The sequence below is a fragment of the Cricetulus griseus genome, chromosome 7 (assembly GCF_003668045.3).
Source record: "Cricetulus griseus strain 17A/GY chromosome 7, alternate assembly CriGri-PICRH-1.0, whole genome shotgun sequence".
NCBI lineage: Eukaryota > Metazoa > Chordata > Mammalia > Rodentia > Cricetidae > Cricetulus > Cricetulus griseus.
Window position 1 is genome coordinate 130,621,027 of NC_048600.1, and position 13,752 is coordinate 130,634,778.

Consider the following 13,752-nt stretch of genomic DNA (forward strand, 5'->3'; position numbering starts at 1 on the left):
TCTGTAGGGCTGTGTGAGCATGGCTGAGTACTTCAGCGAACCCATGCTCAGCTTCACAAGTCTTCCTAGGACCTAGGTGGATGAGGACGGGCTTAGGGCATGGGTCCTGCGCTAGGCAGATGAGGACTGACAACAGCGAGACTGTGATTGCTTCTGAATCCAGCTAGACATGCAGCATGTCTGGCCGGCCCCAAGGCTGATTTTCAGGTGGGCCCCTGGCTTCCTGGGCCTCCCTGGGAGATGGAGGGGAGCTGTGGAGAAGTGTCCTGGGCTCGCCTGATGGATGGAGTCTCAGGCTCTCCTTTGTTCACTCTGGCCCTGTCTTCCCGGGGCACAGTGACTGGATGGAAGGGCTGTGTGGATCAGGAGAATGGCTTGACTTCCTGCTTTCTCTGGAGATGACACAGTGTCCACAGCCCTTGGTGGCCAGGGCCTTCACAGGCAGTGGGGGCAGGCTGCAGCTACCAGGGGCTCAAGTACCACAAGCAACATCTGCTGACAGGACAGTGTGAGTCAGAGAGGGACAAAGGGGACATTGTCTAACTGCATCAGTGGGGAACCTGTGACCACAGACACTCAGCATGGTGGCGGGGTTGGCTAGCTCCACCTGAACCCCAGGGAGCAGCCAAAGGGTTCTCAGGTGCCTTTGGTCTTGGTCAGGGAGTTTAGTTTGCTTTTCTTCAGTAATGTTCAAGGTCAAGGGTTGCTTCCTTGCTCTAAAAATTTTATTTACTGTTGTGCATTTGTGTTGTGGAATATTTGCTTAACTATGCAAAGGCATGTTGCATTTGTTTATATTACAGAATATTTGTTCCACTGTGCAGAGAAATGCTGTGCTTGTTTAATTTTGTAAAGACGTGTTGCTGTTTTACCTGGCCTACCTAGATCTACCTGATTGATCTAATAGAAAGCTGAACGGCCAACAGCAAAGGGGGAGGTATAGGCAGGACTTTGGGGCAGGGAGAGTAAGGAGGAGGAGGAATGTAAGTGGGGGGAGGGGTGCCAGGAGATGCCAAAGGGCCACGGAGGGAGCAGGAAAGTAGGACGTACAGAATGAAAGAAAGGTAAAAGGAGCTGAGGCAAGATGTAGATGAAGAGAAGCAGGCTAAATTAAGTTAAAAGAGCTAGTGTGACAAGCCTGAGCTGGGGCCGAACCTTCATAACTAATGACAAGTCTCCATGTCTTTGTTTGGGAGCTGGCTGGTGGGACAGAGAAAATTCCAACTACAAAGATGCTTGTATATGGTGTGTGTAGACATCAGGGGACAACTTCCTGCGTCTGCTCCTCTCCTTCCACCTTCCTGTGGGTTCTAGGAATCCAACTCAGGTCATTAGGCTCCTGTGGCAAGTGCGTTTACCCACCCTAGCCATCTCCCCACCCCCAAAGGTGTGCACTTTAACTTTTAAAAATTGTCATTTACGAAGTGTGGTGGGGAGGAAGAGTGAGCGAATGTGAGTTCAAGCTCCCGCAGCGGTCAGAAGGAAGGAGGTCTGCAGGCCCTGGGGCTGCAGTTACCGGTGGTTTCTCGGAATAGAACTCAGGTCCTCTGGAAGAGCAGCCAGTGCTCTTCCCACTTGAGTCATCTCTCCAGCCCCTCAAGGCTTCCCATCTATTTACACTTGGTGCCTGTGTTCATACAAGGTTCCCTCTGGCCCCAAGGTAGCTCCGGCAGCCGTAACAAATGCACTCTGGGCCCTAGGCTCCTCTGCTGTTTTCCATTGCCACCGCTCTCTCCCAACTGGCTCTCATGTCTGGGAAGAAACAGTCCAAACTCTACAGGGAAAGACTCAGTTTGGGGGGTGGGGGTAGGAGGAAGAGAGCTGAGCCCCTAGGCAACTGTCCAGATGGAATCCTACCTTGAGCTGCTTGCGCACTTTCTCAATGAAGAATTTCCAGCATGCCTCCCGGGTGTCGTTCATGCCGAGGGACTTCACCTGTGGCCGCATGGAGAAGATGATGTTTTCCAGGTCGTCTTCCCCAAACAGCCCTGGGATCTCGCCAGAGGCCAGCAGGTCATTGATCAGCACCAGGAACTGCTCCTCGGCCACCTGGGAGTCTGTCATCAGGAACACAGAGGGCACATTCTTCACTGCGGACTTGATGTACTGTGCGGCCAGGTCAATCTGCATGGACAAGAACAGTGGAATGAGTCAACGTCCTCCTTCAGGGCCAGTTCTCCATACTCGCTCAGCAAGGACACATGTGGGCCGACTTTCCAGGAGCCCTCAGGTCTGTAGATGAGGCCTGAGACCTCAAGGGGATGTAGCCATGCTCTGGCAGCCGTCAGCCCAGCTTCTTGGTGATGGATGGATGGATAGACATGAGCTAGGTGGAAGGTAATTAATCTTCGAGAAGGAAGGCTGCAGCCAGAGGCACGGACCTGGGGACACCATGCTTCAGATAACCATACGCTAGAGGACAGACACTGAGTCCTCCTGCACAAGGTCCCCAGAGCTGTCATACTCACAGAGAAGGGAGGGAGAATGGCAGGTACCAGGGCTGATAAAGGGGAGTTTCAACTTTAAGGCTTTTTGTTATTTTACTGCATTTTAAATGAGTGTTTCACATGCCACAGCATGCGTGGAGATTGGAGGATAACTTGTGGGAGTCACTTCTTTTCTGCCATGTGGGGCCCCGGGATCGAACTTACAGGCTCTGGGCCATCTTCCCGGCCCTATTGGTTTTGATGTAGGGTCTCATGAAGCCCAGGCTGGCCCTGAACTTGGTGTGTAGTAGCTAAAGCTAAACTTGAACTCTTGATTCTCCTACCCCCACCTCCCAGGTGCTGGGGCTGCAGGTGTGTGCCACATCTGGCTAATTTGGTAAGACTGGGAGGTTCCTGGAGATAGATGGTTGGCCAACAAGGTCCACATGCAGAATGCAGAAACTGGCATTTCATTGAGTGCATGGGCATGCACGTGTGTGTGTGTGTGTGTGTGTGTGTGTGTGTGTGTGTGTGTGTGGTGTGTGTGTGTGTGTGTGTGTGTGTGTGTGTGTGTGTGTGTGGTGTGTGTGTGTGTGTGTGTGTGTGTGTGGTGTGTGTGTGTGGTGTGTGTGTGTGTGTGTGTGGTGTGTGTGTGTGTGTGTGGTGTGTGTGTGGTGTGTGTGTGTGTGTGTGTGTGTGTGTGTGTGTGTGTGTGTGTGTGTGTGTGTGTGTGTGTGTGTGTGTGGTGTGTGGTGTGTGTGTGTGTGTGTGTGTGTGTGTGTGTGTGTGTGTGTGTGTGTGTGTGTGTGTGTGTGTGTGTGGTGTGTGTGTGTGTGTGTGTGTGTGTATGTGTGTGTGTGTGTGGTGTGTGTGTGTGTGTGTGTGTGTGTGTGTGTGTGTGTGTGTGTGGTGTGTGTGTGTGTGTGTGTGGTGTGTGTGTGTGTGTGTGTGTGTGTGTGTGTGTGTGTGTGTGTGTGTGTGTGTGTGTGTGGTGTGTGTGTGTGTGTGTGTGTGTGTGTGTGTGTGTGTGGTGTGTGTGTGTGTGTGTGTGTGTGTGTGTGTGTGTGTGTGGTGTGTGGTGTGTGTGTGTGTGTGTGTGTGTGTGTGTGTGTGTGTGTGTGTGTGTGTGGTGTGTGTGTGTGTGTGTGGTGTGTGTGTGTGTGGTGTGTGTGTGTGTGTGTGTGTGTGTGTGTGTGTGTGTGTGTGTGTGTGTGTGTAGGATGGGGTCAGTGGAAGACTCTGATGTGGAAACTCTGAAAGAAGCCCCAAATAAAACTAACTCACATTCAGATTCCGGGACCTAATCCTGGGAAGAGTGGCCAGTCCTCAGAGTGGTCTGGCCATGGCAGTCTCCTTTCACGTTCCTGGGAGGATTTAAAGAAATAACTGTACCTTGGCCAATGGTCTCCCCAGGACTCTCTTCAGGAACCTCAGCCCTGCCACTCAGTGCCAAGCTTCAGCTGCTCTCCATGACCCCCTTCATGCCTTCAAAACCAGCAGCACCTGGGTGGCTCTAACACTACCAACTCCATACCAGCCTGAGATGCAGCCATGGTCCCTGTGAACCACAGTGTCTGTGTGCTGACCCTGAGGAATTACTCCAAAGACTTCATCTCAGTGATGCTGGGCTCTTAAGCTCAGCTGACTCTTCAGCCTCAGCTGACCAGCATCTCCATCCCCGCAGAGGGTTTGCCTCAGTGGTCCCGGGCGCTCCTTAGTCATAGTTTATATCTTCACCACAAGCTGACAGGCTCTTAGCTCCAGTAAAAGATTTCAGGGACTCCCAAACTTCCCCCTGAAATGTCACAAGCCAGGCCTCATTTGCCCTGCTCTCAACATTCTTATCTTCCAAGCCTTCAGAGAATAACACACTGAGCTCTGAGCACCCAGTGCCACCACTGTCCTCCCCAACACACAGGCCTGTCGCAGCAACACCTACAACCTGGCACTAATTCCTGTCTTAGTTTTCTATTGCTGTGATTAGACATCACGGACAAAGCAACACGATGCACACCTTTAATTCCATTGTTCAGGAGGCCCAGGCAGGTTTGAGGCCAGCCTTGGTCCACATGGAAAGATCTTGAAAAAAAAAAAAAAAGGGGGGGGGGTTTATTCTAGCTTCCAGCTCTCAGGGCATCTGGGACAGGAACTGAAGCAGAAGCCATGGAGGAGTGCTGCTTACGGGCTTGCTCCACCTCTCTGCATGCCTGTTTGCTGCCTTAGCTAGGGTTTCTATTGCTGTGAAGAGACACCATGACCATGGCAACTCTTATAAAGGAAAAACATTTAACTGGGGTGGCTTACAGTTTCAGAAATTTAATCCATTATTCTCATGGTGTGACATGGTAACACGCAGGCAGAGAAGTAGCCAAGTAGTCCTCCATCTTGCAGACGACAGGAAGTGAACGGGGATCCTAGGAGTAGCTTGAGCATAGAACTCCAAGCCCACCCCCACAGTAACACACTTCCTCCAAAAAGGCCACATCTCCTAGTAGTGCCGCTCTCCTTGGGGGCCATTTTCTTTCAAACCACCACACTTGTTTTTCTTTCTTTCGACAGGGTCTCTCTGTAGCCCTGGCTGACCTGGAACTCGCTCTGGAGACCAGGCTGGACTCAAACTCAGAGATCTGCTTGCCTCTGCCTCCCGAGTACTGGGATTAAAGGCGTGCACCACCACTGCCTGGCTCAGCCTGCTTTCTGATAGCACCCAGAACCATCATGGCAGGGGTGGCACTATCAATCCTCTATTAATCACCAGTCAACAACATGCACACAGGCCAAGCTGGTGAAGCGCTTCTCACCTGAGGCTCTCTTCCAAAATGACACGGCTGTGTCAAATCGCTAAAACTCAATCACACCCTCTCTTCCTTATGCTTGGGACAGGGCCAAGGGCCTTGTGGTGTACATGCCTGGTATGTGCCCAACTACTGAGCTATATTCAGTTATTTATTTATTTATTTAATTTATTTATTTATTTGAGGTTGGGTCTCCTCCCTACGGTCTGGAAGTCTCAAGCCTTCTGTCTCTTGCCTTCTAAGTATCAGGAGTATAGGTATGTGCCGCACCTGGCCTAATCTCCTTGGTGAGGGCTACCAACTCTCTAAATGGCTCTGTAATTTTCCACAAGGTTTTACAGAAGTTCCTGAATGGCTCCCTCAGTGGCTTAGCTCACCCGTTTCATGGGAGCCCAAGTCACAGAAGGATCCCAGTTTAGAGAAACGTCACCAAGGTTCCTCTTTTGGGGTTGATTGATGGTCAAAGCAAGTCTCTAACTCCACAGTTTTGGCAAGCTAAAATTCTTTTTAAGAGGGGGGTTGCATAAAAGCCCTCTGAATTTGGAAAAGCCAAGGCTGCAGAGAGAGAGAGAGATTCTCCACAGCAGTGACCTCAAGAACAGCCTCCAGGTAGGGGGACCTGAGGTGACAGCCGTTCTTATCTTTCAGTGCACCCTGTACTGTGGTTCCGTGACAAATCCACCATTCATCCCAGGAAACAACAGGATGGATAGCTACCAGTTCCACATGGTACACCAGAAGCAGCTGCTGGCAGGGTCTCCTGCACAGTCCACGGGTCGGACTGCTCAGGCGGGGTCCCACCAAGTTGGGGCTTTGGATCTGGGTGAGTGGAGAAAGCAAGGATCCTGCCAGCCAAGTGCGGAGGCCAAGATGGTAACCTCTGGAAAAGCTGTTGGGGCCTCAGAAGCCTAGAGACACTGCGAGGTGGTTCCCTTGTGTGAGGAACCTCCTCACCTGCATCCTTCTGGGCACCCTGTCTCCCACGTACCCTGGAGAACCAGTTACAGTCACAACCACAAAGCCCAGAACCGATGCAGCTCTGGCCTTGTAGCTGGCTACGCTGATCTGAAGCAGGCCCTGTCCCTCATCTCTGCTGACTGGTGCCCTGTCCAGTATCTTGTCCTGCACACTTTGCATGCCGGTCACTGTCCCTACACTGGACTCTCTTGTGCGACTGAGCCCACCTGCCTCTCATCCCCTGTGGCCCTTACAAGCCCCAGGGGTACCATGCTCACAGACCATCTCCTGTGTGTCTGCCACAGCCTCCTCACAGGCCACCCTCTGCATCTCTCGGTTCTAGGATTCGGCAGGCCTGCCCCCTCCCTTGCTTACACATCTTCTTGGGACAAAGACCAGTGATTCCCTCATGTTACCCTAAGTGTTTCAGTACACACTCCTAAATCTTCTCCCCGGCTTTAGCTCTGCCAGGCGCCTGCCTCTTCTTGGACTCACTTTAAAAGACTGTTGTCCTAGTTCACACTAGTTCACACCAGCTCACACCAGCACCATGACACTACTGTAAGACAGCTTAATGGCCTGGGAGATTGCTCCCCTCTAAGATGTGGGGTCCCTTTCCCAGATTTTTCTTCACTCTTCAAACCGAGTCTACAGAAGGAGGAAGCTTGGGTGTGGGGTGACGGATTTCTAGACCATAATTACGGTGCTGCCGTGGCTGATGACCACCAGTAGAAGATTGGACACACACTCTCGTGGCAAAGACTCAGTGATAAAGTCCCCACGGGGACAGAATATGAGTTGGCTGATGGATGGGACAAAACCTTCAAAAACATGCGACTCCTGGGGCACTTGAGTTGGCTTGGTGATGTCACGGAGAACAAACACTTGTGTGCTGGCAGGGTACAGAAAAGCCACATGTGGAAGGCTCTGTCCCTTTACAATAGGATTTGAAGATAGAGTTGTCTAGTCCTATGATACTCACCACGTACAGGACATGGGGCCAGTCGCTGGAGGCAGGGCCAGTGGCTGGAGGCAGGGCCAGAGGAGGCAGTTTCCAGCCTGCACGCCCCATCTCCAGGGACCCTTACCAGAGCGTCCTGTCCCCTTCAGACTCTTACCTGCACCCCAGATCCCAGGCACTGAGATCTCCAAGCTCCCTTCCTGTGCAACCAGGCCAGAGACTGATGTATTTGCCCCGGGGAGGGTTCCCTAGGGGCTCCCTGGGCGGGTCTGGCATCACCCAGGCCCCCACAGAGGCAGCTCCAGCATGAACCTAGAAGTGACTGTCATCACGTGCTCTGATCAATTTCAGATTTCTTCCCCTGAACTCCGATAACTTGTTCTGGCTTAACAGTGTTTGACTGGCACATGCTCCCTGTGAGACCAACTTTCGGGAAGGAAAATCAATGGCAAGTCTCCGCAGCAGGCCTGGGGCATGGCAGACCCGTCCACTAATGCCGACTCGGTCAATTCAGCATGAGCTGTCTGCGTTGGTGGGGGTCTGGCGTGCGGTGAGATGCCCAGCAGTGGCTCTGAATTCTTCAGCCTGGGCAACTGGGGACAGCTGAGGACACCCAGTGACCAAGGCAGGGAGGGGCCCACTGTTCTCACCATGACCTACATGCTTCTATGTGCAGCTTCTGCTCTGCCTCCTACATTGAGGCAAAACACTGGGTAAACAGACATGATTTCCCCCCTTGTCACAGGACCCTGTGCACACCAGTCACCTGGGTCCTGGCCTTTTCCGAGATCAAGGGCATTGGTGACATCTGGTGTCTTTCCTGGTTGGCGTCACTTTGGGAAGGGGTGATATGGGCGTTTGCTCTGCCTCCCTTGGAGCCCTCACCTTGAGGTCTGGGATGCTGTAGCCTTTCTTGAGGGTGATCTGGAAAACGTCCAGGGCGCTGATGTAGGCAGCCAGGCGTGACAGGCTCTGCTTCCCGCTGCCACCTACGCCCACCAACAGGGCATTTCCCCGGGGAGACTCTAGGATACGGTTGATCTTGCAGATGTGGGCAACAGCGTCATCAAACAGCACCTGGAGAGGACGGAGGGGTCAGAGGGGTCATGAGAGTCACCCCTTGGGAGGACAAAGGTCCTTGCCAAGGTCATAGTGTCGTCTCCCCTCCCCCTGTGGAGATCACCGGCTCTCACCAAGATCACATGGCCACTGGTGGTCAGAGGAAGTCACCTGCATGGGCCGACCCCATGGAGAGCACAGGCTCTTGCTAATCCCTGATAGGTGCTAATGGCTTGCACCCCTGTTGGAGCTGCAGTTTCAAATGTGGTTTTGCTTATAAATTGCACTTAGGACAGATATGTGTGAAGGAAACACCAGGGCAGTTTTGGGTGCCCACCAGGAACCGTGGAAGGTCTCTGTGTGGATAAGGGACACTGCGGTGCAGTGACTCAGGAAGGGGGTCTGTGTTCCCGCCCTTTGTCCCGAGTGCTGCTACTCACAAGGTTCATGACTGCATTGACTTCATTGTAACTGTCCAGGACATCCACGAGAAGCTTGTTCAGGTGGGCCACGTCCGTGACAGGGAAGTATTTGGGATCACCGATCCCTTGGGCAAAGTGGCAGAAGATGTTGGGTCTGGCAAATATGTGTTCCTCTCCGAGATCCTGGGGCCAAAAGGACACACAGCTGCTTGACAATGGTCACCACACCTACCAAGAGGGTCCTGTGAGGCCTGTAGGAGGCCACACCTTGTATCCTACAATTCAAACCATGGCTGTGTCAGCCCTTACAGACCACTGGATACTCTGTCCCCATGGGGGGGTCCATGATATGAGATGAAGGGATGGGACACGCCAGCAGGTGACAGGGACTGAGGTGGCTGTGCTCTGCCGCAGGTGGAGGGCAGGAAGCCACTCTCTTTGAAAGGCTAATTCTTTCTTTTAAGGATTTTATTAGCCTTTGTGAGCTGCTGTGCGGGTGCTACGAGTTGAACCTGGGTCCTTGGGAAGAGCAGCCATCTGGACTGATGGGGGACGTTCTTCTGTATCTATGTTTCTCTTATTGGTTGATGAATAAAACACTGATTGGCTGATTGGCCAGGTAGGAAGTATAGGCAGGGCTAGGAGATGAGAATGCTGGGAAACGTAGGCAGGCAGAGTTGCCACGTGAGCCCAGGGAAGAAAGGTCACCCAGGCGTTCTCTGGTGAGCCAAGACCACATGGAAATGTATGGATTAATAGAAATGGGTTAATAATTAAGACAGATCTAGACGATAAGAAGCCCAATATATATTATTTATAACTAATTATAACTAATATAGCATCTGTGTGTTCATTTGGGGCTGAAGGGTGGAGGGACAAAGAACCTCATGGGACGTTGGGCCATCTCTCCAGCTCTGGCTAATTCTTTTTTACTGTATCCACTGCCACATGTTGGAATCCTTATATGGGTCTCCCTGTCATCAACAAAGGGCCTTCCCAGAGGCCGTGGGCATCCTTAGCCCTGGACACTGAACTGTCTGTGGGCACAGCAGGGGAATCTGGTGGCTCAACTTACATCAAAGAATTTCTTGGTGGATGCCATGGTGACTCTTCGCAGTGTCTCCTGGTCTTTATCATCAACCATCTTGTCCCCGTACACCCGCTCAGCCTCATGCAGCCAAAGGCGGACAAGGTCCAGTGGGGTTCTTAGAATCTCGGCCAAGGAGAATAAGATGCCCTGTCCCAGACATATGCTGCATGCTCAGCCCTGCCCCAGACACATGCTGCATGCTCAGCCCTGCCCCAGACACATGCTGCATGCTCAGCCCTGCCCCCACTCTGGATGGAGATGCCCTGCCGGGGACACATGCCGCATGGTCACTTCTGCCTCCACTCTGGATGGTCAGCAACTCTGCCTGTGGTGCGAGGGCAAGCCAAGCACTGTGTTTGGAAGGGAAGTGGAAGTGGCTGCTTCCCTAGAGAGTGATCCACTAAGCTACCCTGTGGCTTCTGCTTGGGACCAGGGGATCCACTCACTGTGGAGGGTACACACAGCTCAGAGGCTGGAGGGCGTGTCTGTATCCCAGGACAGGGTTAAGGTCCATTATTCTAATGAGGAACATAGTAGAAAAAGGACGGGGGGAGGGGCAATTGTGACTGGGTGCATTCAAGGTGGTACGACCATCCATCAGGGCCAGGTTTTCAAAAGCTGTGAACAAAGGCCACAAACTCAGGCTCTACAGAAGGCAGCGTGGGTCTAGTCAGAGGAGAGTTGGGTACCGGCAAGCCCAGACAGGTTTAGCAGGTGCTAGCCAAAAGGCTTCTATGTGCCAAGCAACCCCTGGGCCCTGGGCCCTGGGCCCTGGGCCCATCATGGTAGCAAGGCAGCCCCTGCATTTATAGAGCTTGTGTTCCACTGGGGAGATGTGACCAGAGAAGCTCTACACTGTGCTGTGAGGACCACAGCAGGACAGCAGGACGGGCACGGGGTGTGCAGAGGCTTTTGCAAGACGGTGACATTTGAGCCAGCAGCTCGAGTGGGGAGGGATCGGCCAATTCAACCTCAAGCTTTAAGAGTTCCCATCTGTTAAATGGTGAGCTGAGGACACAATGTGTGCGTAAATGGCTAAATCTCTGCCTGGTTCAGACCAAGCAGTCACTAAATGGGGGGATGTGATCGCCATCATCACTATGTCACTTCATAGCCTTCAGCCTGTCGCCACCGTCATCACCACATCATCCTATCACTGTTGTCACGTGACCCCTGTCACCATCACCACCACCGCCACCGCCACCACCCACCATCCTTAGCGTCACCCACTGTCGTCAGCCCACACCCGTTTGTCTTTCCCTCCTGGGTGCTACAGAGGAGGAGAGCCCCCGTGGACCAGGGACTTGGCCATGGGCAATGTGACACAAAGCTACAGAGCAGTACCTGGAAGATATTGGAGAGGTCCCTGAGGTTGAAGATGTAATGAAATTTAATGGCCGTAGGGAGGAACGTTGATGCGATTTTCTGGTGCAAGGCTGTTCAGGAGAGAGGCGGGCACATCCATTCTTATGGACTCCTAGTGGCCCCGGGAAGTGCAGGGCTTAAAAGTTCCTAAAGCAAATGGACTGTGAAATGGTGACAATTTAACCAAGAAATCTGCTGAGCTCTCTGAGGAGGGCAGGCACTTGCTGCTGCTGTAAATCACCCCTCCTCTCCCCGACCCCCCAAGCAATTGGATTTCACCTCTCTCTTTAAGCTGCAACAGCACCATTAAAAAAAAAAGTGTCGATTCCAAAGAATAGATACAATATTTACCAGGGGGAGATAGCAAGACCGGAGGCCCCTAGAGCAGAAGGGTACCACTAACTGGCTGGGGAGGAGGGAGGAGGTCTCGGCTCACCCAGGGCTGCATTCACCAGCTGGTTGCTCAGCCGCTGGATCACCAACGGGGTTGAGCGGTAGGATAGGTGTTGTGCCAGAATCGTATTGTAGATGGTGATGAGGGCCTCCTGGCCAGGGAAGCTCACAGCAAACACGCAGAAGTGGCGCTGCACAGACAAGCACGGCCCCGTTAGGCAGCTCTGAGTTACTAGCTGGAGGCCATGGCTAACCCTCTTGGGAGAGCAGACTCAGTTGTCCTTGTCTAATGTTCTGGGGTGAGGGGCATTACTAAACATGCATGGAAAAATACACAAGACACCCACTGCATGCGAAGCAGCTGTGCACGCTGTCCTGAAAAAATAGTCCCGGGGCACAGAACAGAGCAGACCAGGTCTGGTTGTGTGTCCCCGGGGTCCCTGTGGCTGTGGTCTGGGTGTGTATCCCCGGGTCCCTGTAGCTGTTAGTCTGGGTGTGTATCCCAGGGGTCCCTGTGGCTGTGGTCTGGGTGTGTGTTCCCAGGTCCCTGTGGCTGTGGTCTGGGTGTGTGTTCCCGGGGTCCCTGTGGCTGTGGTCTGGGTGTGTATCCCAGGGGTCCCTGTGGCTGTGGTCTGGGTGTGTGTCCCTGGGGTCCCTGTGGCTGTGGCCTGGGTGTGTATCCCCGGGTCCCTGTGGCTGTGGCCTGGGTGTATATCCCTCGGTCCCTGTGGCTGTGGTCTGGGTGTGTATATCCCCGGGTCCCTGTGGCTGTGGCCTGGGTGTGTATATCCCCGGGTCCCTGTGGCTGTGGCCTGGGTGTGTATATCCCCAGGTCCCTGTGGCTGTGGTCTGGGTGTGTGTTCCTGGGGTCCCTGTGGCTGTGGTCTGGGTGTGTATCCCCGGGTCACTGTGGCTGTGGTCTGGATCTGTGTTCCCGGGGTCGCTGTGGCTGTGGCCTGGGTGTGTATCCCCGGGTCCCTGTGGCTGTGGCCTGGGTGTGTATCCCCGGGTCCCTGTGGCTTTGGTTATTTGGGAAGGGTAGCCTAGGTGTGGCTGCAGATATAATACATGATACCCTGCTTAAAATGGGCCCCAGACACCCCACAATAATTTTGCAGTTTAAATCTGTCTCCAGGGCCATATGGGTGGGAAATGCTTCTACTCAAAAGGTATCTGCTCGACCAAACCCAGGATCCTGTGCTGGTTATCAAGTGTCCTTCCCTTGTTGGTCAAATGTTCTTCTCAAGGCCACCACCACAACCTTTGTGGTTCTGGCAGGGCTGGCAGTGTAGCCCGGCTGACCCTGAACTCGTGACTCCTCCACATCCTGAGGGCTGGGATTACAGGTGTGCACCACCACAGCTGGTGCACCTGGCAGCCTTGGGGGGGGGGATCACGAGGAGGGTGGACTGGCTCCTCCCCCTTCCTGTTCCCCTCAGTTTCCTGACACTGAAAGGTTGGGGAGTTACCTGGAGCATGCCAGCTCAAGCTCTAACACCCCAAACCAGGGCCAGAGCTGCCTCAGCCTTCAGCAACTCACAGCCCTGCCTGACCTCTGCTTACCTGTAGTCTGGAGTCAATGGTGAAGGAGCCAGAAGTAGGGTTCATGCAAGCCACATACTGACAGTTGTGGACGTCCTTCAGTGTCAGTTTCTGCCTGTCATACCTGTGGTGGGGGGCAGTGTGAACACTGCATCACAGGCTCAGAGAAGCCCCTTTCACTGAGTCACCCTGAGTGCCTACGGTAGACAGCTAGAGGACAGTGGCAGTGTGAGAGAGCCAGCTGTATGCTGTGCCTTGAGGGGAGCTTGGAAATGGGTGGCAGGAGCAACACTGAGTGCAGCTGTGAGTTCCAGTCCAGCTCTCAGGGAAGGGGGTGGGGGGTGCTTGGCCCCGTCAGACTGGACAACAACTGGGCACCTTGATACTCCTGCCTTCACTCCGAGTCATTACAAGGATGCAGGAGCCTGTGCGGGCAAGCACACCTGATATGTGACAAGTCAAACCACTCCCTGAACCATGAGTCCCTTTGTGTGCATGCATGCGTGCACATGTTTTGAGAAAGGGTCTTATGATGTGACCTGGGCTGTCTTTGGACTAGTGGTAATCTTCCTGCCTCAGCTTCCTGAATGCTGGGATCATAGGCATTCGTCACGACACATATACCCTATGGACCACTCAACTTTTGAGACAAGGTCTCACGAATCCTCAGCTGGTCTCTAACTCCCTGTGTAGCCAAGGGTAACCCTAAACTTGTGCTCCTCCTCCTGCTCCTGCCTCCCAA

At 53.3% G+C, this 13,752-nt stretch overlaps 1 protein-coding gene across 1 annotated transcript in view; it reads right to left on the reverse strand.

The window, feature by feature from the left end:
* Nucleotides 1-13,752, reverse strand: part of Dnah17 (dynein axonemal heavy chain 17) — a 110,801-nt gene that overhangs the window by 34,603 nt on the left and 62,446 nt on the right. The window contains 7 exon segments of the mRNA XM_035448176.1: nt 1,802-2,124; nt 8,025-8,216; nt 8,639-8,803; nt 9,696-9,857; nt 11,055-11,146; nt 11,512-11,659; nt 13,032-13,134. Of these exon segments, the coding sequence (XP_035304067.1) occupies nt 1,802-2,124; nt 8,025-8,216; nt 8,639-8,803; nt 9,696-9,857; nt 11,055-11,146; nt 11,512-11,659; nt 13,032-13,134 (1,185 nt within the window).